The following is a 24198-nucleotide window of genomic DNA, read 5'->3' as shown; positions in this document are numbered from 1 at the left end:
ATTATACCACCTAGACCAAGAATAACCTTCAGAAGAGCAAAAACATTCTGGCCCCTAGCCGTATGAACTTTTTCAGATCACTACATATTCCAAAGCAAAATAAATACCAAGACACACTTGTAAGCAAAATGGGTAGTTTTGAATGTGGAAGAAACAGCTGTTTGTGCTGCCAAACCATACCCAACAATACCAATGTTTTTCATTACCAACAAACCCGAAAAAAAAATTTAATTGAGAAAAGGTTGAATTGCCAGTCACAATTTTTGATTTATGTGATTAATTGTAATTGTCGCCTTCAATATGTCGGAAGGACCATTCAGCCCTTGCACTGTCGGCTAAATAAGCAGAGATCAAATTGCAATAATACATTTCTCCTCCACAGTGTCTCTAAACACTGTACTCTCGTACATGATGGTAACTTTAATTGTTTTACCATCACACCTATAGATTGAATAGATAAAAGCCAACCAGACCATTTCAACTCTCTATGTAAACGTGAGTTTTTTTTTATTTATAAAGTGAATACACTCACACCATCAGGTCTCAATGAGGTTACTGAAACAATTACTTAAAGGGAAGGTGTCATGAATTTTTTTATTTTTTTTTATCATATTGCTTTTAATATGATATTAACATAAACGTTATTTATTTGTGTTCTAATTTTCAACTTTTTACTTTGTTCTTACTTTTACTTCTCAATGGGGGCTACAATTTTTTTTTTCATCCCTGTATGTGTCAATTAACGACACATACAGAGATGGAATACGGCATACAACCCCATAGAGAATGCGGGCGGGAGCTGTTCCATTCTCTGAAGCGTACACCGTCTGTGTGGGAACGGCGCATGCGCCGTTCCCACACAGACCAAAATGAAGCTCGTTCGCAGAGGGAAATCCAGCGCCATTTTCATGTGGACCGGAAGCCGCTGCCGGACAGTAAGATGACGACTTCCGGCCGTGGCTTCCGGCCATACACTACCGTTCAAAAGTTTGGGGTCACCCAGACAATTTTGTGTTTTCCATAAAAACTCACACTTATATTTATCAAATGAGTTGCAAAATGACTAGAAAATATAGTCAAGACATTGACAAGGTTAGAAATAATGATTTTTATTTGAAATAATAATTTTCTCCTTGAAACTTTGCTTTCGTCAAAGAATGCTCCATTTGCAGCAATTACAGCATTGCAGACCTTTGGCATTCTAGCTGTTAATTTGCTGAGGTAATCGGGAGAAATTTCACCCCATGCTTCCAGAAGCCCCTCCCACCAGTTGGATTGGCTTGATGGGCACTTCTTGCGTACCATACGGTCAAGCTGCTCCCACAACAGCTCTATGGGGTTGAGATCTGGTGACTGCGCTGGCCACTCCATTACAGATAGAATTCCAGCTGCCTGCTTCTTCTCTAAATAGTTCTTGCATAATTTGGAGGTGTGCTTTGGGTCATTGTCCTGTTGTAGGATGAAATTGGCTCCAATCAAGTGCTGTCCACAGGGTATGGCATGGGGTTGCAAAATGGAGTGATAGCCTTCCTTATTCAAAATCCCTTTTACCTTGTACAAATCTCCCACTTTACCAGAACCAAAGCAACCCCAGACGATCACATTACCTCCACCATGCTTGACAGATGGCGTCAGTGTCACGGAGCGGGTTAGTGGACCCACTAGGCCGTACCGCCGCAGCGGGGAGGCAGCTGGCCAAACAACAGGACACCCCAGAAATACAATGTCCCGCACAAGGGTACCTGAATAGTCCAGATGGTGGCCGCAGCTCTGGCACAGATGAGATGGGTGCAGCAGATGGCGCCAAACGTGGCGGATGACACAGGAGCCGCAAGTTGCGCCAGACGTGGCGGATTCCTCCAGACGTGGCGGATTCCTCCGGACGTGGCAGATTCCTCTGGACGAGGCAGATGACACAGGACGTGACGGATTCCTCCGGACTTGGCAGATGACACAGGACGTGGCGGATTCCTCAAGACGTGGCAGAAGACACAGGACGTGGCAGATTCCTCTGGACGTGGCAGATGACACAGGACGTGGCGGATTCCTCCGGACGTGGCAGATGACACAGGACGTGGCGGATTCCTCAAGACGTGGCAGAAGACACAGGACGTGGCACGACTAGATACTAGGGCAAAGCGCGGGAAACAGGAACGGGAACAAGGTACGGGTAACAACAGGAACGGGAAACACTAAGGGACCATTTGCAAGACAAACTGGGAAAACTAACAACGCTCAGGCATCGAACTAGGGGGCTGGACCCCTCTTATAGCCCAGGGTACTCACGGGTCAAAGGTCGTTCAAGATGTCCGGTGCGTGCGCTGCCCCTTTAAGAGCGGGGACGAGCGTGCGCACGCACCCTGCGGGCTCCGGCGAAGGTGAGTGGATGCAAGCGCTGGCGTCTCCTGAGCAGGAGGCTGGGGCCAGCGCTTGCCGACTCGTGGCTGCGGCTGTCAGCGGGAGGCTGGAGCTGACAGCCCGCAGCCACGGACATTACAGTATCCCCCCTCTTACGCCCCCTCTTCTTGGGACTGGAGCGAGAGAGAAACTTCTTTAGAAGAGTTGGGGCATTGAGGTTCTCCTCTGGCTCCCAGGACCTCTCTTCGGGGCCAAACCCCCTCCAATCCACCAAATAAAAGGTCTTTCCTCGCACTCTCTTGGTGTCCAAGATCTCCCTGACCTCAAAGATGTCCGAGGAGCCGCTGGGAGCAACCGCAGGGCTGGCAGTCTTGGAATAACGGTTTAGGATCACAGGCTTCAAGAGGGAGACGTGGAAGGAGTTGGGAATCCTGAGGGTAGGAGGCAGCCGAAGCTTGTAGGCAACAGGGTTGATCTGCTGCAGGACCTCGAATGGTCCAAGGAACCTGGGAGCGAACTTGTATGAGGGCACCTTCAAGCGAATGTTCCGAGAGGACAGCCAGACTTTAGTCCCCGGAAGATACTGAGGCGGCTCTCTTCTCTTAGTATCTGCCTTTCGCTTCATGCGATCTACTGCCAGCAAAATAGAGGACCGGGTCTGTTGCCAGATTTGCAGGAAGTCCCCATATGAAGAGTCAGCAGCGGGAACCTGAGATGAAGTCGACACAGGAAGAGGGACTCTGGGATGTTGACTGTACACGATGTGAAACGGAGTGGAAGTGGTGGACTTACTTGTGTGGTTGTTGTAAGAAAATTCGGGCCATGGTAGAAGCTGTGACCAGTTATCGTGCTGTGAAGAGATGAAGTGGCAGAGATAATTCTCCATGATCTGGTTGATCCTCTCAACTTGCCCATTGGACTGGGGATGATAGGCAGAGGAAAAGTCCAATCTCACATCCAGGAGTTTACAGAGGGCTCTCCAGAACCTTGAGGTAAACTTAACCCACCGTTCGGACACAATGTGAAGAGGCAAGCCATGCAAGCGGAAGATGTGCTGAATGAAGAGACTTGCCAGACGAGGAGCAGAAGGTAGGCCGGTCAGCGGGATAAAATGAGCCATCTTAGAGAACCGGTCCACCACCACCCAGACAGTGTTACATCCTGCTGAGGGGGGAAGGTCTGTGACGAAGTCCATCGCAATGTGCTGCCAGGGGGCATTGGGTACAGGCAGAGGTTGAAGCAGACCGGCAGGCTTGGAGTGTGTCACTTTGTTAGAGGCACACACCGTGCAAGAAGAGACAAAGTCCAGAACATCCTTAGGTAGCGTGGACCACCAAAAGTGACGAGCAATCAGGTCTCTGGTTTTACGGACACCGGCATGCCCAGCAAGTTTACAACTATGTCCCCAGCAAAGAATTCTTCTCCTGTCTGCCAACCGAACAAAAGTCCTCCCAGGAGGGATGTCTCTAACCTGCAGAGGATTAGCAGTGATAATGCAGGACGGGTCTATGATGGTCTGAAGGGACTCCACCGTGTCTTCCGTCTCAAACGATCTGGACAGGGCATTGGCCCTCACATTCTTGTCCGCGGGACGGTAGTGGAGCACAAACAGAAAACGGGTGAAGAACAGCGACCACCTGGCTTGACGAGGATTAAGTCTTTGAGCGGACTGAAGGTAAGTGAGGTTCTTGTGGTCGGTGAAGATCAGGATGGGGTGAGCAGTGCCCTCCAGAAGATGTCTCCACTCCTCCAGAGCCAATTTGATGGCCAGCAGCTCCCGATCTCCAATGGAGTAGTTGCGCTCAGCAGAAGAAAACAGTCTAGAGTAGTAGCCACATACTACTGCCTTTCCTTTGGAGCTCCTCTGGAACAGAAGTGCACCTGCACCGACAGAGGAAGCGTCCACTTCCAGTGAGAACTGCCGAGATACGTCAGGATGATGGAGGATCGAGGCTGAAGTGAAGGATTTCTTGAGGCTAATAAATGCGGACTCTGCCTCTGGAGTCCACACTTTGGCGTTCACACCCTTCTTGGTAAGGGTCGAAATGGGAGACGTCAGAGAAGAGATGTTAGAAATAAACTGCCGGTAGAAATTGGCGAATCCCAGGAACCGCTGTATGGCCCTTAAGCCTTGGGGACGTGGCCATTCCAGGACTGCCTTCACTTTCTCAGTATCCATCTTGAGGCCTTGATCCGAGATGATGAAGCCCAGGAAGGGCAGAGAACTCTTCTCATAGACGCACTTCTCCAGCTTGGCATATAAATGATTCTCCCTCAATCGTAGTAGAACCTGACGGACATGCCTCCGATGAGTCGTCTGATCTGGGGAGAAAATCAAAATATCATCGAGATAAACAACAACACAGACATAGAGTAGATCTCGGAAGATGTCGTTAACGAACTCCTGAAACACTGCGGGGGCGTTACACAGTCCGAAAGGCATCACCAGGTATTCGTAGTGCCCGTCCCGGGTGTTAAATGCCGTCTTCCATTCGTCACCCTGGCGAATCCGGACTAGATTGTAAGCTCCACGCAGGTCAAGTTTAGAAAAAATTTTGGCCCCTCGTATGCGATCAAATAGCTCAGAGATGAGTGGCAACGGGTATTTGTTCTTGACTGTGATCAGGTTGAGGCCCCTGTAGTCAATGCAGGGACGAAGGGATCCATCCTTCTTTTTAACGAAGAAGAATCCAACCCCCGGCCGGGGCGGAAGATTTTCGTATAAAACCCCTCTCCAGATTCTCCTTGATATAGGCCGACATGGATAGAGACTCAGGCAAGGAGAGAGGGTATACCCGTCCATGGGGAAGAGAGGCATTAGGAACGAGTTCAATGGGGCAGTCATAGGTGCGATGTGGTGGCAGCGTCTCAGCCTCATTTTTGCTGAAAACATCTGCATACTGAGCAAAATCGGGAGGCATTCCCGACAGCGACTGAGGCAGAGAAGGCTTGACAGGATGGATCTGCAACAGACAACGACCATGGCACTTGGAGCCCCATTGGAGAACCTCTCCAGAATTCCAGTCCAGGACTGGGGCATGTAGTCGAAGCCAAGGCAGGCCCAGCAGAACAGGATTGATGGCCTTGGGCAAAACAAGGAACGAAATAAATTCAGAGTGAAGTACTCAAACCTGGAGCTTCAACGGCTTGGTTTTAGAGATAATGGGATCAGGCAGAGGCAGTCCATTAACCGAGGCAACAGCCAAAGATGTCTCCAGGGGAACTGTGGGCAGCTGAAGATGATCCACCAGCTCTTTCTGGATGAAATTTGCAGTAGAGCCAGAGTCAAGATAGGCAGAGACTTGATGCGTCCTGTCGCCGGATACCAGGGTCACAGGAATAGTCAATTTGGAAGAGAATCCTCTGTTAGATTCCGTTCCACCTAGGGTTGTCTCTCCAACCAATCCTAGGTAATGGGGTCTCTCCGGCCTCTGGGGGCACAGACGCACACTATGGCCTCCATGGCCGCAATACAAACAAAGTCCAGAAGTGCGTCTGCGTTGTCTCTCCTGGGTAGACAATTTAACATAATTACTCTGCATCGGGTCCTCTGGTGGGACGACTGAGAAGGATTGCGGGACAGCAGAATCCAGCCTGGGAAGTTCTCTCCCCCGGAAAACCTCTTGGGAACGTTCCCGGATCCTCATGTCGACACGGGAGGCGAGTAGAATAAGATCGTCCAGGGTAGATGGCAGATCACGAGCAGCCAGCTCGTCCTTGATCCCTTAAGACAGTCCCTGCCAGAATGGAACTGAATGGCATACTCGCCCACAGAGAGGTCTCCCTGGTGTAGGGTCAGCAAGGATGCAGCAGCCGAAGAAACTCTCCCAGGTTCCTCAAAGATCGAGCGGAAGGTCTGTAAGAAGCACTGCAAGTCCCGGGTCTCTGGACCCTGATGTTCCCACAGAGGATTGGCCCATGCCAGGGCTTTGCCGGTAAGGAGAGAGATGATGAAGGCGATCCTGACGTCGTCCGAACAGAAGGACCTGGCATGTAGTCTGAAATGGATCAGGCACTGATTCAAAAATCCCCTGCAGGACCTCGGATCTCCATCATAGCGTGGAGGTAGCGGCAAGAAACACAGGGGGTTGGTACCGGTACAGACAGGAAGTGTAGCAGGCGGAACCGCAGGAACGGGTGCGGTGATGACTGTGGTTGGAGCAAGCAGCCGATGGGCTATGGCGTTCACCGACAGGAGGAGCTGGTCTTGTCGTGACTGGAGATCCTCCATCTCAGCCAGCATGGCTTGTGTAGTCAACGTCTCAGGTTGACCAGCGGGGTCCATGGCCTGAGCGTACTGTCACGGAGCGGGTTAGTGGACCCACTAGGCCGTACCGCCGCAGCGGGGAGGCAGCTTGCCAAACAACAGGACACCCCAGAAATACAATGTCCCGCACAAGGGTACCTGAATAGTCCAGATGGTGGCCGCAGCTCTGGCACAGATGAGATGGGTGCAGCAGATGGCGCCAAACATGGCGGATGACACAGGAGCCGCAAGTTGCGCCAGACGTGGCGGATTCCTCCGGACGTGGCGGATTCCTCCGGACGTGGCAGATTCCTCTGGACGAGGCAGATGACACAGGACGTGGCGGATTCCTCCGGAAGTGGCAGATGACACAGGGCGTGGCGGATTCCTCAAGACGTGGCAGAAGACACAGGACGTGGCAGATTCCTCTGGACGTGGCAGATGACACAGGACATGGCGGATTCCTCCGGACGTGGCAGATGACACAGGACGTGGCGGATTCCTCAAGACGTGGCAGAAGACACAGGACGTGGCACGACTAGATACTAGGGCAAAGCACGGGAAACAGGAACGGGAACAAGGTACGGGTAACAACAGGAACGGGAAACACTAAGGGACCATTTGCAAGACAAACTGGGAAAACTAACAACGCTCAGGCATCGAACTAGGGGGCTGGACCCCTCTTATAGCCCAGGGTACTCACGGGTCAAAGGTCGTTCAAGAGGTCCGGTGCGCGCGCTGCCCCTTTAAGAGCGGGGACGAGCGTGCGCGCGCACCCTGCGGGCTCCGGTGAAGGTGAGTGGATGCAAGCGCTGGCGTCTCCTGAGCAGGAGGCTGGGGCCAGCGCTTGCCGACTCGTGGCTGTGGCTGTAAGCGGGAGGCTGGAGCTGACAGCCCGCAGCCACGGACATTACAGTCAGGCACTCTTCCAGCATCTTTTCAGTTGTTCTGCGTCTCACAAATGTTCTTCTGTGTAATCCAAACACCTCAAACTTCGATTCGTCTGTCCATAACACTTTTTTCCAATCTTCCTCTGTCCAATGTTTGTGTGCTTTTGCCCATATTAATCTTTTCCTTTTATTAGCCAGTCTCAGATATGGCTTTTTCTTTGCCACTCTGCCCTGAAGGCCAGCATCCCAGAGTCGCCTCTTCACTGTAGATGTTGACACTGGCGTTTTGCGGGTACTATTTAATGAAGCTGCCAGTTGAGGACCTGTGAGGCGTCTATTTCTCAAACTAGACACTCTAATGTACTTGTCTTGTTGCTCAGTTGTGCAGCGGGGCCTCCCACTTCTCTTTCTACTCTGGTTAGAGCCTGTTTGTTCTGTCCTCTGAAGGGAGTAGTACACACCGTTGTAGGAAATCTTCAGTTTCTTGGCAATTTCTCGCATGGAATAGCCTTCATTTCTAAGAACAAGAATAGACTGTCGAGTTTCACATGAAAGCTCTCTTTTTCTAGCCATTTTGAGAGTTTAATCAAACCCACAAATGCAATGCTCCAGATTCTCAACTAGCTCAAAGGAAGATCAGTTTTATAGCTCCTCTAAACAGCAAACGTGTTTACAGCGGTGCTAACATAATTGCACAAGGGTTTTCAAGTGTTTTCTAATCATCCATTAGCCTTCTAACACAGTTAGCAAACACAATGTACCATTAGAACACTGGAGTGATGGTTGCTGGAAATGGGCCTCTATACACCTATGTAGATATTGCATTAAAAACCAGACGTTTGCAGCTAGAATAGTCATTTAGCAAATTAACAATGTATAGAGTGTATTTCTGATTAATTTAATGTTATCTTCATTGAAAAAAACTGTGCTTTTCTTGCAAAAATAATGAAATTTCTAAGTGACCCTAAACTTTTGAACGGTAGTGTATGTTCAAGGAAGCGAAGGCGCAAGGAATAGGAGCGTAGGCGGCGGCAGTAGAAGGTAATTTATGTTTGTGTATGTGATGTGTGTATTATGTTCGTGTATGTTCGTGTTATACTGTCTGCTGAGCACTGTATCTAATCCTCCTACACTGGGCAGTCGCTCAGAAAATTGCGGCACACAGTGTAGGAGGTTTGATGATTCAAACCCCACCTTCTCCTGGCACTAGCCAGAATAAGGGATGGGGGATTGTGTGAGGACACTAGAGAGAGTGTGTCTACCCAAAATTTGCAGCATAAAGCAATGAGGTTGCTTTACCACATTGACCATGCTGCAATTTTGGGAACTGCTCCCTCTAGTGGCCAGCACATGGAAATGTTATAAATTAGAATCTAATTTATAATATTTCCTGACTTGTGAAAAAATGTAAAAAATTAAAACAATGAGTAATCACTTAAATACTAATTGTTTAACTAAAAAAAATATAAATAAATTCTAGCGACACATTCCCTTTAATTATTTAATTATCCAATAAGTCATTTATACTTCCCTTCTATTATATTATCTAAATGGACGACTTTTAGTAGAGTCATAATAATAATAATAATAATATATACATATATATATATATATATATATATATTTATATATATATATATCCATGTATACATACAAAAAAAACTACTCTCAATAATCATATTTCTCTTTTATTTCAATTAATAGAGCTATAATATATCTTGAGCTCTGTCAGATTCCATAACGGTATAGAACAACTGTTATACCCTTAACTGCAGTAACTACAGTTACTAAATACTATATATCGAGATTAGACACATGGAATAGCCTTATGATTCTACCAAGTCACTAAGTAGATTCTTTATGTGCCCCCTGCACTTTATATATATTTTATTAATTTATACTTATCTTCTGGTCTTCCACTAAAGGAAACTTCCCCTTTCCCTTGGTTCTTTCGTCTTCATCTGTCAACAAAATGCGTCATTCACTGATGTTTACGCTGGCACTAACAACACCTTTTTGGTTTGAGCCACCCAGGTATCCGTAGTTCCTCAGCGTCATATCACCATGACGACCATGCATTTATTCAACGCTGCTCGCTCTTTTTAATCCACAGAAGACCTTAGAACCTGTTTGCAACACTCAGTTAATTTCTGTGTAATATTTATCCCATTGCTAGAGCCTTGTGTATATATATAATTTTTAATAATATCTCAAAATGCCGTTATATGGCAGTAAATACATGTTTTTTAATAATATTTTATATAATTAAACTGTATTTTAAGTTGCGATACTTTTACATTTATATTTCGCTTAAGGGGATTCGGCTGTGTTTCTATGTTGGCGTTCTTGTGAACACTGTCTGTTATAATTATTGTGACCTGTAACCTTGACCCGGTAGTCTTCATTACTTTCAGTCTAAGCCCTGTATATAAAAATGTATGTATCTTGAAATTATACATTATTTGTACCCAACCTGATGAAGAGGCCGGTCCTGCCTTGTAACGCGTTGTTTTAATTGTGCAAATAAATTACCTTTGGACCTCATTCCAATTCACTCCTTACCGCTCCACCCTCGAACATTCCGTTTTTTCTTTCTTTACCTCTGGGTTACCGAGACAGAGCATCTGCTTTGGTATTCTTCTCGGCCGGACGGAAATGCAATATGAAACTGGGCAAAGAATTCAAACTCTGTGTGATTGTAGCGTTCGCGGCCGTGGACCGTCGTTCCTACTCACCCCCCTACGGCCACGGCCATGGATCAATGAGTGCCAGCCAGCGTTTCCGTCCTAGGAGACGGCAGCACTTACTTCCGCTCCTCTCGGCAGTCTCCCGTAGGGAGACTCGTGCCTAGACCTAAAGGGTCTGTGCACGCACATGTAAAATGTTCTAAATTAGCCCATGATCACCCTGGACTATAAAATGGGCTCTGAGCATTGTTGTGTTTACCCATGTTAGTCTTAGCAAATGGTCCCTTAGTGTTATCCTTTTCCTAGTGTTCCCGTGCCCTGCTACCTGTATCCCGTGCTGTCTTAGTTCCTGAGCCTTTCGTGTGTTGGAGTCGTGTTGTGCCTGGTTAGGCAAGCTGTCTTACACCACGTCTGATGTCATCTGCCACGCCTGATATCATCCATCACGTGTGGCATCACCAGTTATCAAAGTTCAATCTGTGCCTAAGCCGCTGCGACTGTCTGGACTATTACAGGTACCCTTGTCCTGGACTTTTTATAGACTTGGTACACTATTGTTTGGTCAGCTGATACTCCGCTACGGCGGTGCGGCCTAGTGGGTTCACTTACCCATGGATCGTGACAGTACGCTTAGGCCATGGACCCCGCTGTCAACCCAAGACCATGACGACGTTACATGTAATAAAGGCAGACATGCGAGACCTCCGGTCATGTCAGGACCAACTCCTCCAGGCGTGAACACCATTGCACATCATCTGGAAACGCAAGCTGCAGTCGTTACAGCACCTGTTCCTGTTTCCCTTGCTGTTCCTTCTGCGACACCTCCTGTCAGTACCAGTGCTAACTCCCGATTCTCCCTGTCACTACCTTCTCGCTATGATGGACACGCAAGAACCTGCATGGGACTTCTGAACCAATGCCAGATTTACTTTAAACTGAATACAAAGGCCTTTCTTTCTGATGACGCAAGGATCACCTTCATAATCTCTCTCCTTACTGGCAAGGCCCTGGTGTGGGCGAACCCCATTTGGAAACATCAGGGACTGTAGGATTTGCAGTGTTTCCTACAGAATTTCCGTACAGTATTTGAGGAACCTGGCAGAGTCTATTCTGCTGTTGCATCTCTGCTGACCCTTCGCCAGGATGACATCTCCTTGGGAAAGTATGCCATTCAGTTCTGTACCCTGGCTGCAGAATTAACCTGGAACAACAAGGCTTTGGTGGCTACATTCTTGTAGGGACTTTCTTCTGAGATCAAAAACGAGCTTGCCGCTCGCGATCTGCCACCTACCCTGGATGACCTCATTCTTCTAGCCACCAGGATTGACATGAGGATCCAGAAGCGATCCCAAGAGGCACGAGATGATTCCCTAGGCTGGTTCCTACTTTCCAGCAATCCCTTTTACCCTCACCAGTTGTTCCACCAGAGGAACCTATGCAGATGGACTGGCTCAAAATGTTAGTCCAGGAGAAACAATGCAGATGCACTTCGGGACATTGTATTGCGGCCTCGGAGGCCATGTTGTGCGTTTGTGTCCTCAGAAGCCGAAAAAACTCCAGTGCCTAGGATAGGTTGGAGAGACAACCCTAAGCAGAACGGCGCTAAATAAAAAATTCTCTTCTAAACTATCCATTCCCGTGACCATAGTGTTCGGCGAGAAGACACACCGGGTCTCTGCCTATCTGGACTCAGTGTCCACGGCAAACTTCATCCAACAAGACCTAGTGGATCATCTCCAGTTGCCCACAGTTCCTCTGCGGACGTCTTTAGCTGTTGCCTCAGTGAACGGACTTCCTCTGCCCGATCCAATCGTGTCTGAGACCAACCTCTCAAGTTCCAAGTTGGAGCCATCATTCTGAACTGATTACTATCCTTGTCTTGCCTAAAGCCGTCAATCCTGTTCTACTGGCCTGCCTTGGCTCCAGTTACATGCTCCAGTCCTGGACTGCAATTTCCGGGGAAGTTCTCCAATGGGGCTGCCTCCACCACTGCCGTTTAGAGATTGTAACATCCATGGCCACAGGCTGTCAGGATTACTCACCTCCTTACGGCTGCAGTCATGGATCTGTGAACGCTGGCCCGCATCTCTTCCTCAGGAGACACCAGCGCTCACTTCCGATTCACTCTGCTGTGTCCCGTAGGGTGCGCACGCAGGCTCGTGCCCGGTCTTAAAAGGGCCAGCGCGCGCACCAGAATTTGATACCCAAATTAGCCCATGAGCAAGAAGGACCCTGCCCCTTCCTGCATTGCCTGAGCGTTGTTGTCATTTACCTATGTTCATCTCTGCAAATGGTCCCTTAAGTGTTTTCCAGTTCCCAGTGTTCCCGTTCCTGCTACCTCTATCCTGTATCCCATGCTATCTTGGTTGAAGTGCCGTTTAGAGTTGGAGTCATGTTGGCATGTGTACTACGCCTTCCTGGTTACACCACACCTGGTGTCTGCCTGCTGCCAAGATCCCATTCGAGCCTCTTCGCTACTGTCTGAAGTTACCACAGGAACACCTATCCGAACTATTGACTTTGACTTGCACCCTGTTGGCCAGCTGCTATACCGTCAAGGCGGTACGGCACAGTGGGTCCACGGACCCAACATGACACAGATCTATCCTGTCCAGCCTCCACTGCCTCAGTTATTAGCGATATTGCCTACTCATTTTTCCCAATCAAACGTTTTCAGCAAGAAGGAGGCTGAGATGCTTCCGCCACACCTTTCCTACGACTATCCGATTGAAATGGTTCCAAATGCTTCTCCTCCCCGTGGATGGATATATCCTTTCTCCTTGCCAGAGAGTCCATGTCGGCCTATATTAAGGAGAATCTAAAAAGGGGTTTCATGCGAAAACTTTCCTCCCCGGCCAGGGCCGGGTTCTTCTTTGTTGAAGAGGAAGACGGATCTCTTCGATCCTACATTGTCTCAACCAGATCACGGTCAAGAACAAATAACCATTGCCACTAATATCCGAACTATTTGACCGTATACGAGGAACCAGGATTTTCTCTAAACTAGACTTGCATGGGGCTTACAAATTGTTCCAAATCCGTCAAGGTGGCGAGTGGAAGACAGCATTCAATACTCGAGACGGGCACTATGAACACCTGATAATGCCCTTCGGTCTGTGTAGCGATCCTACCGTCTTCCAGGAATTCGTCAATGATACCTTTTCGAGATCTCCTCTATGTCTCTGTTGTGGTGTATTTCTATGATATTTTGATTTTCACTCCAGATCAGACGACTCATCGGAGGCATGTCCGTCAAGATCTGCTGCAATTAAGACAGAATCGTCTGTATGCCAAGCTGGAGAAGTGCATTTTTGAAAAAAATTCTCTGCCCTTCCTTGGCTACATCATCTCGCATCAAGGCTTCAAGATAGATCCTGAGAAAGTAAAGTATGTCCTGGAATGGCCACATCCCCAGGGCCTTCAGTCCATACAGCGCTTTTTGTGATTCGCCAATTTCTACCTGCAGTTTTTCCCAAACTTCTCTTCACTGACGGCTCCCATCTTTACCCTTACCAAGGAAGGTGTGAACATCAAGGTGTGGACTCCAGAGGCAGAATCAGCTTTTAATAGCCTCAAAAGTGTATTTACTTCAGCCTCAATCCTCCAACATCCTGACGTGTCTCAACAGTTCCAGTTGGAGGTGGATGCTTCATCTGTTGGTGCAGGCAGGGCAGCCATCAGGAATTTCTGGGCCCCATACAGCCAAGATGTCTGGGGGCCCCCCCCTCCATTACCGGGGGTGGGCAATGGAAATTGTGGCACTCACGTTTGTACGTTATACGCATTAACTGATTTTGGTGCCGATGTCAATTACAGTGAAGGAACAACATAACATGAGGGAATCAAGAGACAACCAAACTCTGAAACACGTCCCAATACTAGACATGCCATGCGCACAAGTATAATATAATGCCAATAGGGTATACAAAATATATGTATATGAGGCTACATCTATAAAAGAAATGCTGCCCGTTGCAAAATGTGCATAGCAAGTGCCCGCTACAGATCACTGGCGCAGATACAGGCAAAAGTCACAGATATATGCCAAAAAAGGTAGTGTGAAAACGGATATACCTGTGGACATGATGGCAGCACGGAACGTGGAGAGATGGCACAGGAACGCCTCGACGCGCGTTTAGCCTGCGACCGGCTTCGTCAGAATTTGCTGGGGGTTTACAGCAAATTAACCCTTTACATTGTAAAGGATGAAATACGTTACAACTCTGCAACATTAGGGTATGTTCACACAGCTTATTTTCTGCCGTTTTTATGGCCGTAAACGTCTGAAATATCAGAAGCAGAACCCCTCCAAACATCTGCCCATTGATTTCAATGAGAAAAAAACGCCCAGCTAGTAAAAGAAGTAAAAACGCCCCGATGTACGCACATAATACACGCCCAGTTGTACTTTTACTTTTCAACACGCCCAGTTGTACTTTTGCAAGCCTCATTTGCATAAATACAAAAATGGTCATAACTTGGCCAAAAATGCTCGTTTTTTAAAAATAAAAACGTTACTGTAATCTACATAGCAGCGCCTATCTGCTGCACTAGCAGATAGGGGTTGCAAAATCTGGTGACAGAGCCTCTTTAAAAAAATAGGACATGTCCTATTTTTGTGCGTTTTCACGGCTCCCTCAATAGACTCAAGTCTGTGAAAACGGGTCCCGCACGGCTGCAAATCGGCCGTTCTTCACGTCTGATTTCACACACGTTGGTCTGAATATCGCCTTAGGCCTTATTCACACGAACGTGTCCGTTTTGCACGCGCAAAAAACGCTGCGTTTTGGGCAAGCAAAAGTTCGGTGTGTCAGCAGCATATGGTGCGTGGCTGCGTGATTATGACACTCTGTTTTGATGTTACAACACAGTAAAGAAGGAGGGGCTTTTATGTTTCCCTTCTCTACTTTACCAGCTGTAGCGCGAATCACGCGTGTCACCCGGAAGTGCTTCCGTGTGCCGTGCGCGATTTGCACGCACCCAATGACTTCAATGGGTGCGTGCTGCGCGAAACACGGGCAAAGTATAGGACATGTCGTGAGTTTTACACAGCGCACATATGCTGCATGAAATTCACTGACAGTCTGAACGGCCCCATAGACTAACATAAGTCCGTGCGACGCCCGTGAAAATCACGCTAGTAGCACGGACGTATAACACGTTTGTGTGAATAAGGCCTTATATTGTAATTTGTAGTGAATTTTCAGTGCGCAATCCGCACCAAAAATAGGAGGCAAGTAAGTGGCCTTATCCAGACGTCCATGTTCGGTTTGTGAAATACGGAGCGTGTATCGGCCATATTTCCCGGACCGACCACAGTTCAGGGAGCCGGGTTTCTAGCATCACAGTTATCTATGATCATAGTCCCTCCCTTCCCGTGGGGATACTGTCCCCGGTCCCGTACTGAAAGCATCATTACAATATCGGGCAGTATTCCCGCGGAGAGGCAGGGACTCCCAGCAACACTGATAACTATGATGCTAGGAGTCCGGCTCCATGAATTGTGGTCAGCCTGGGAAATACGGCCGATACACGCTCCGTATGTCACGGACCGAACGCGGCCGTCTGAATAAGGCCTTAGTCTAGTTACACAGTGCGGTGAAATCCCATTTTTTTGCCACAATTTTTGCAAAATCGCGGCAAAAACGTGATTTGACGGCACTGTGAGAATATAGCCTAACAGCACTTTTCATGTCTTGAATCCTTTTTTTTAATGCAATTTTCGTAATAGGGACACAAATCACGCGGTTTTGCCGCGATTTTTATATAATCGCAGCAAAACTGCGCCATTTTTGCCGCGATTACGAAAATCGCGGCAAAAAACCGCTAGGAAAACGAAAAAATACCAAAAAACATTTTAATCAACTTTATACATACTACAAACGGGGTCAGGGGGATGGGAAGCAGGAAGGATAGGGGGAACATACTCACCAGCCTGCAGGTCCGTTCGGCAGAGTAGAGGAGCTGGGGGGCGGGATCTCCACACACAGCTTCTGCACATGCTGCATCTTCAACAGGTATGCAGGGGCTTCCGCGAGCGTTGCTAGGGGGGTGCCGCAGGCGTTGCTAGGGGGGTGCCGCGGGCGTTAGTAGGGGCGGGGCGCGAGCGTTGCGGGGGGGGGGGGCGACGGCAGCCCGGCGGGCCCCTTTTCTTCATCCATGTGGCCGGGCCCCTGACGGGAGTACCAGTAATACCCCCCTGATGGCGGCCCTGGGTGCAGGTGTACTTTTGTTCCAGAGAAGCTTCAAATTAAAGGCAGTAGTGTGTGGCTATTACTCGAGACTTTTTCCTCCTGCTGAGCGCAATTACTCTATAGGCAGCATGTTGCAATGGACTTTGTCACAGAACTTCCTTCCTCAGCGGGATGCAATACGGTCTGGGTGGTGGTAGTCCTCGAAGATGGCACATTTTGTTCTGCTGACTAGTCTACATTCTGCTCCTCGATTGGCAAATTTCTTCATTCAGCACAACTTCCGCTTGCATGGCTTGCCCCTTCATATTGTTTCGGCTTGGGTGTTCAGTTCACCTTGAAATTCTGGAGAGCTCTCTATAAACTACTAGATGTGAAATTGGACTTTTCTTCAGCCTACCATCCCCAGTTCAATGGTCAAGTTGAGAGGATTAACCAGATCATGGAGAAATATCTTCGGCACTTCGTCTCCTTGTAGCATGATGACTGGGTACAGCTTCTTCCATGGGCCAAGTTCTCATATAATAACCACACAAGTGAATCCACTGCTTACACATTGTTCTACATTGTCTACGGCCAACATCCACGAATACCTCTTCCTGTTCCGGCTACTTCTCAGGTACCCACAGCGTACTCTGCATTCAGGGACTTCCTACAAATCTGGCAACAGACTCGGTCCTCTATTCTGCTGGCAGTCGATCGCATGAAGCGAAAAGCCGATACACAAAGAGCCGCCTCAGTTTCTTCTGGGTACCAAAATCTGGCTGTCTTCAAGGAACATTCATTTGAAGGTGCCCTTGTACAAATTTGCCCCCAGGTTCCTCAGATAAACCCTGTCTCCTACAAGCTTTGGCTGCCTCCTACCCTAAGAATTCCCAACTCCTTTCATGTGTCCCTCCTGAAACCTGTGGTCCTGAACCACTACAGTAAAACTCTTAGTCCCGCAGTTGATCCCAGCGGTTTATCTGATTTGTTTGAGGTAAAGGAGATCATGGACTGCAAGAGGGTAGGAGGAAAGACTTTCTACTTGGTGGACTGGAGAGGGTTTGGTCCTTAGGAACGGTCCTGGGAGCCAGAAGAGAACCTTAAAGGGGTTTTCTGAAACCAATTAACTCATTTCTATTTCATTGCTAATGTAATTTGTAACATACTTACATTATGATTTAATCTTCTAACACCTCGATTCCAGCGCTGGTCACGTGATACATCTCCAGTAGCAAAATCCTTACTTCTGGTGCTAGCCTGTCCATGACCTGAATTCCGTTTTCCGGCTGGCTCAATGTACGGGTACGAGGGGAAGTGGTGGACCGGATAATCCCTTACTTCTGATAGTTTCCGTTCTGCTGTTAGGGGAGAGAAACAGTGCTAATCTCTGAGCATGCGTAGTTTCTACACTAGCAGTGTTTACCACGCACGCCCACACCTGCACTATCCTAGCGCTTGTGCGTTATTTTCTACCCTCTAGCAGCGGACGGGAAACTATTATTAGAAATTATGTAATGTCAGGAGCCAGTTGCTAGTAGCGCGCTGACAAGGACTCCGGCCCTGGGGTTAGGGGATTCCTCAGAGTCCCTGAGCACAGCCTATACTAGCGCTCTGCCCGGGACTCCGCTCTGGGGAAGTCTCTGACAACACTCTCCATATATGGACAATGATGTCAGGGGATTCCACAGAGTCCCGGAGCAGAGCCTATACTAACGCTCTGCCCGGAACTCCACTCTGGGGAAGCCCATGACAACACTCTCCATATATGGACAGTGATGTCAGGGGATTCCACTGAGTCCCAGAGCAGAGCCTAGTCTAGGGACTCTGGCTCTGGGGAAGACCCTGACAACACTGTCTATATAGCTTTTTGCACAAATCTAGCTGGTGTCTTATTATATTGTGTCCTTCTTTGGCAAATTTTTTCCATTATGGATCCCGATGGTGATATTAATGATGCTCATATGTGCCCTAATGTTTCAAGTGAATGTACAAAGTGGTAACAAAACAAAAAAAATCAAATGTTATTGTATGCACCTGCTATTTACAGTTACCCGTATAAATTTGGGCTTTACTAAATGTATTCTGACCTTCCCTCTAGACAAATGGGCAGCCTCTTGAATTGGCGGTGGATGTTGGGTGTGGGACTGGACGTTACACGTTGCCTCTAGCTCCTCACTTCAAGAAGGTCCTGGGAACAGACATCAGTGATTCCCAAATAAATGTGGCTAAACAATATAATTCAGCACACAATGTGTCATACATGTGAGTATTACACTGGATTTACTGTATCCATTCTGCTGATATAATGAGATGACTAGATGGCATTAGTTACAATGGCAATCATCTCTCTTTTGTCTATAGGACCGCCCCGGCTGAGAAGTTACCCCTGAAAGATGCTTGTGTGGATCTGGTAAATGCTGGTCTGGCTGCTCATTGGTTCACAGTAGACAAGTTTGTCAATGAGGCAGCTCGAGTGCTGAAGACAAATGGTTGCTTGGCTGTACATGCTTTCTATCCAGCCACTGAGATTGAATACAAGAAACGGTCAGAAGATCTTACCGCATTAATGACAGAGGTAACTGGTAATTGTTTTTGATGTATTCAACTATAGGCAAACTAGTCTGAGGTTTATTGGGCCCAATATAAGAACATTTTTCTGAGGGAGGACACTTCATCTATAAAGAACATGTGCATGTCCACTTTTAATTGCAATCTTTGTTTTAATCATTGACATGCGGGACATGACATCAATAAGGTCTAATAGGTTGTATGTGAATCAACTCCTTAGAAATAGACTCTAGCGTCTGGTGATTGGCTCCAAATGAGCTTTGGTAACATATTGTATTAGGGGCCCATTAATATGTCAGAGCCTTAGCCCACTAAAGGCTGGTGGGTCAGTATGAACCTGATAAATAACACAATTGATCATTTTTTTAATTTGTTTTTTTTATTTTATTTAATTTTGCAGGTATGGGATTCTTTGTTCTTGTATTCCGATGAAAGCAAAGAGCGCCTACTTTCTGAGTACCAAAATATATATGAGACTGCGCCGCTACAGGAAAAGGAATGGTAAGTCTTTACTAAAACAATATTCTGTTCTTGGAAATGCCATCTGAACTCTTATAATATATTGTTCTCATGTAACAAGAAAAACAGAAGGATTCTGAACTTTAGTCATGAATGGGGAAGAAAACCAGAAAATATCATGTAATGCAAAATCAATATCAGTAAGCAAAGTATATATATAAAGATACTCAAAATGCCATGTAATTTTAGTTAAAAAAATAAAGTCATTAAGAACATACAGTATGTGAAGGCTGATGTTTTTCCCAGTTGCCCCACACTGTTGATCCTACAAGAATTAGTAAAAGAGTTCTCACATTTTTTTAAATGAAAGACTTATTTTCTTTATGTTAAAAGTTTTCTAAAATCATATTGTTAATTTAATGAACTTGTTTTATATTTGTAGACAGTAAATACTGAATTCATTCAAACTTACAACTGAGAAAGTAGATACTGTGTCAATTTATTACACCTTGTACAGTTCATTAACAGAACGGGAGTATTACAGTACCAAAACAGGTGATCACACTTGGGGTTATTCAGTTTTGAAAAAAGATGATATGGGGTAATCAAACCACTATGTATAAATTAATCAATGAACAGTACAGAGATCTCCCTAAAGATCTTTACAACTGGGCATGTAACCATAACAAGGGGGCGTCATATAGAGCTACAGAAAAGAAAGTTTCACCCTAATCCTAGATGGGGATTCTTTACTATGAGAGCAGTGATACTATGGAACTCGCTGCTACAAGATGTTGTGGTTGTTCAAGAGGGTCCTGAAATATTTCTTGAAATATATAATTTTGTAGGTTATGGGAACTAAATTTTTGAAGATGGAACGATAGATCAGGGATTAGTTCTGATTGCCATAATTGGAGTCGGGAAGGAATTTTTCCTCCTTATATGGAGCATAGGGGTTTTTGCATTCCTCTCGATCAACAAGGTAGGATTATATGGTGGACTTAGTTAACCTTATCAACTATTTACCTATGTAACTAATCAACAGAGGTATCAGTGAATCAACCTGCTATGGCTATGGTTATAAAAATAAAAAAATATGCTATAACCTAGAAATTGCACTGCTGGCAGGGACACACGGTCATGCAATAAAGGTCATCATAAAGTGTTAGGATTCATTTACAATATTCCATTAGACATGATTGCAGTCATTTTCTTGTATGATACCAACTTCTGCTCCAAATGATGTCATCATGTATGCATCTATCAAATGCCATCATTTCCAGTCTTTTATTATTTTTTATATAGTGTAGTCACAGGCAATAATTAAAAAAAAGGCATGAGAGCATGGAAGAGAACAAGACAAGAAGCCTTAGAATAAAAGTGGGTGACGTGCATAGAGTGAGGAGTTTTGTTAGATTGGTAAAGAGGTTTTTTTAACGGAATTGGACTTAAATTCTCCACAATTGTGTTTATCTTTGAAAGTAGTTTCCAAACAGCCAACACTATTCTCCTTTGACGCATCTCAGTGAGAACTTTGTGAAAAGGAAGCACCACTTAAGCAAAAACACCTTGTCCTTTTTCATTGTGAATACATGTTGATTAAAAAAAATCCAATTTTGAGTATAAAACCTATTGCAAGCATATACTCTTCTTTTGCAGGGTGAAGGATATACCAGTCACAATGCAGATGTCCTTAACTGAAATCATTGAATTTATCCAATCAATTTGTTTGTTTGAGGCATTCAAAGAGAAAAATGCGGAAAGAGCGGGACAATTTCTTATACATACTGAAAAAAGGTACGTGTAAGTTTCAGCATTTTCCAATATACACTTTTATAACATAATTTTGCTTATTGCATTTCATGGATTTAATTTTTATTTGCTTGCCTATGCCATTCTATTGGTTACTTATAATATTATTTATTTGATTTTCCCATGCTGGTTTCCCCTTAGTTGAGTCGACATAGTTAAATGAGATTGTTACTGTAGATCAACTTAGTTGTGTGTAAATTCATAGAAAAGGTGTTATATAATACATTCATTCTCATGGACTAGAAATCTGAAATATATAATATAGACTCTAAAGACACAAAAATCCAATTAAATCAAATTGTTTGCTATGCTGAATTTATACACTGAATACCTTTAGGACATACTGTTGGAAGAATGTTTATTCAGGAGACCTTGTGTTTTTCTACAGTCCTCATCAGATATTTTAAAGCCAGGCCCCTAGTATAATAAAAAAAAGTAAACAATATAATATTAATTGAAAAAATAATACACACTCCAAAAATAAACACACCAAAAACTTTTAGCAAAATTTTTATTATTTAGCACATAAAAAAATAACATTTTAAACCGACAAATTAAAAAAAAACCCTATGTATTGAAGCGCAATGCCCAACACCAGAGGCTGGCTTTTGTAAGAGAAATGACAGAGTATAACCTGAGCCACTCAGTTACAGATTTAATAGACGGTAGGTCCTGGGCTGTTCCCCAAACTTGGGCCCCCCTTCTCCACCACTGCTCTGTCACGCCAAGTCTATAGACAAACACCACCTTTCTGTGCGAGCATTGACAAATGCGTGTTACAATTTCCTTTGTCAAAGGGCTGTATCACTACATGCTGACAGTATCACACTGTGCAGGGACACATCCTCCTGACAAGGGAAATGGTAACAACCAATTGTCTATTAGTCCTGGGCTACAGAAAGACTGTTTGTAAAATACAAGCATTTCCTATAACAGACTTGTCAGGAGACATGACCGCTTCACTATAAATCCAGTTACTCACAGGTGATGTCTTCTCTGATGGTAGTCGTTCGCTTATCTTTTCTTCTCCATCTGACACAGACCGTAATGGTGGTGACTTCTCCTGATGACTTCAAAGTTTCCTGCTCACACCCTCGCTTCTGCAGTCATTTCCAGCCTCTATAGCAACACAAAAATTCAGACCCCTAAATTGTTCCTTACCCCAGAACAGATCCCTGAGTTATTTCAAACCCCTAAGCAAATTCAGACCCCAGGTCCATACAGTAACTAATAAATTGATAGAATACATACAGACCCCAGACCTTCTAAGCTATTACAGTTCCCAGACTAGACCCCCCCTAAAGAAATACAGACCCCAGAACAAGCACCCTAAATAAATACAAACCCTAGACCAGTCCCCTTAACTACAGACCCCTAAATACAGACTTCCAGACCTGACCCACTAAACTAATACAGACCCCAGGCCTAAGCCCCTAAACTAATTACGGACCACAGACCAGACCCTTTAAACTTACATAGCAGCTCATACTCTTTTCTATGGAGTCTTACTGCTCTATTCCCTTGTTTAAGAACCGACCTATATGGTCATGTGACCTATAGGTCATGTGACATATAATCCTCTGACTTAGGCCTCATGCCCACGGCGGTTGTGGTGTGCACGGCCGTGATTTGCGGCTCGGATGGCCCAGAGTGTCACCCGCGGGCCACCCGCAAATCGTGGGCCATGCACATGACCTCGTGCATTCATTTCTATGAGCCTGGACCGCAAAACATGGCCGTAATAAGATATGCCCTATCTTTTTGCGGTCCAGGCTCCTGGGCAATGCATGGACCGTGGAAACCACGGTCGTGTGCTTGGGCCCATTGAAATGAATGGGGCAGCAATTCATCTGCAGATTTGTGGGTGAATTGTGGCCGCAAACATACGTTTGTGTGCATGGGGCCTTAATGTCTGTGGTTTCTTTTGCAGGACATACACAAAGCAGTTTCGACACGGCAATAGAACAAAGCTGTAATGTGCTTTTACTCTTTAGGTGGCAATGGGCGCCAAACGCCCCTATAGTGATCCGCCACTGCAGCCCCTTATTTCTTCCATTGGTCATTTAAGTACCCAGGCCCAGCCCTGGTAAATTGCAATTACAAACTACAATAATAAAAATTAAGTGTCAACCATTAGAGCAACCTAGATTCCCAGGGATATTATATATTAACCATTTGTTCAATGTTGTTTGCCAAATAGCTTGTAAAGAAAATAGAAAAATCTGTAGCAGAAAATTTATAATACAATAGAAAGTTTAAAAAAAAAAGCAAAAACCATAACACTCTTGTAAAGCATTCAACTTAATTTCCATAATGCTGAATTAACCTTTTTGTTACAGATTTCGAGAAATACTTGACGAAAAGGCTGACTCTATCCAGCTGAATGTGCAAATGAAACACTTTTGTATCATGGCTTGCAAACATTAAAATGGATAACTGCAGAATATATATATATGTGTGTGTGTGTCATTTTATTTTATTTTTCTTCTACTTAACCCCTTAGTGACCACCAATACGCCTTTTAACGTCATTCACTACTGGGCTTTAGGCTAGGCTGACGCCTTTTCACGTCAGCCTAGTCTAAGTCCTGCACGGGTCTCCCGTGCAGGCTGGTGCCGGGGCTCTGCTGTCTGATGACAGCTGAGCTCCTGCTCCAACGCCCGCGATCGAAGTTTACTTCGATCGCGGCCGTTTAACTTTGTTTACAGAGGGAGTGCGCTCCCTCTCTCACCCATCGGCGGCCCGCGAATGCAATCGCGGGTCTCCGATGGGGTGTCATGGCAGCCGGGGGACTGATAAAAGCCCCCAGGTCTGCCCTGGACATATGCCTGTTAGGACGCGCCGGAGGCACGTCCTAACAGATTGCCTGTCAGATTTACACTGACAGGCAATAATGCTCTGGTATACGAAGTATACCAAAGCATTATAGCAGCGATCGGAAGATCGCACAGTAAAGTCCCCTAGTGGGACTAATAAAATCAGTCATCAAAGTGAAATAAAGA

At 46.0% G+C, this 24198-nt stretch overlaps 1 protein-coding gene across 1 annotated transcript in view; it reads left to right on the top strand.

Annotated features, from left to right (window-relative positions):
- The window catches only part of LOC142656292 (uncharacterized), a 52696-nt gene extending 29073 nt beyond the window's left edge, over positions 1–23623 (top strand). The window contains exons 2-6 of the mRNA XM_075831188.1: positions 18456–18619; positions 18719–18932; positions 19326–19426; positions 21044–21181; positions 23536–23623. Coding sequence (XP_075687303.1) covers positions 18456–18619; positions 18719–18932; positions 19326–19426; positions 21044–21181; positions 23536–23623 — 705 coding nt within the window. The remainder of the gene's footprint in view (positions 1–18455; positions 18620–18718; positions 18933–19325; positions 19427–21043; positions 21182–23535) is intronic.
- The last annotated feature ends 575 nt before the right edge of the window (positions 23624–24198 follow it).

The sequence above is a fragment of the Rhinoderma darwinii genome, chromosome 6 (assembly GCF_050947455.1).
Source record: "Rhinoderma darwinii isolate aRhiDar2 chromosome 6, aRhiDar2.hap1, whole genome shotgun sequence".
Classification (NCBI taxonomy): Eukaryota; Metazoa; Chordata; class Amphibia; order Anura; family Rhinodermatidae; genus Rhinoderma; species Rhinoderma darwinii.
Note: the sequence above shows the minus strand (reverse complement) of the source record. Positions and strands in the feature narration are given on the sequence as shown.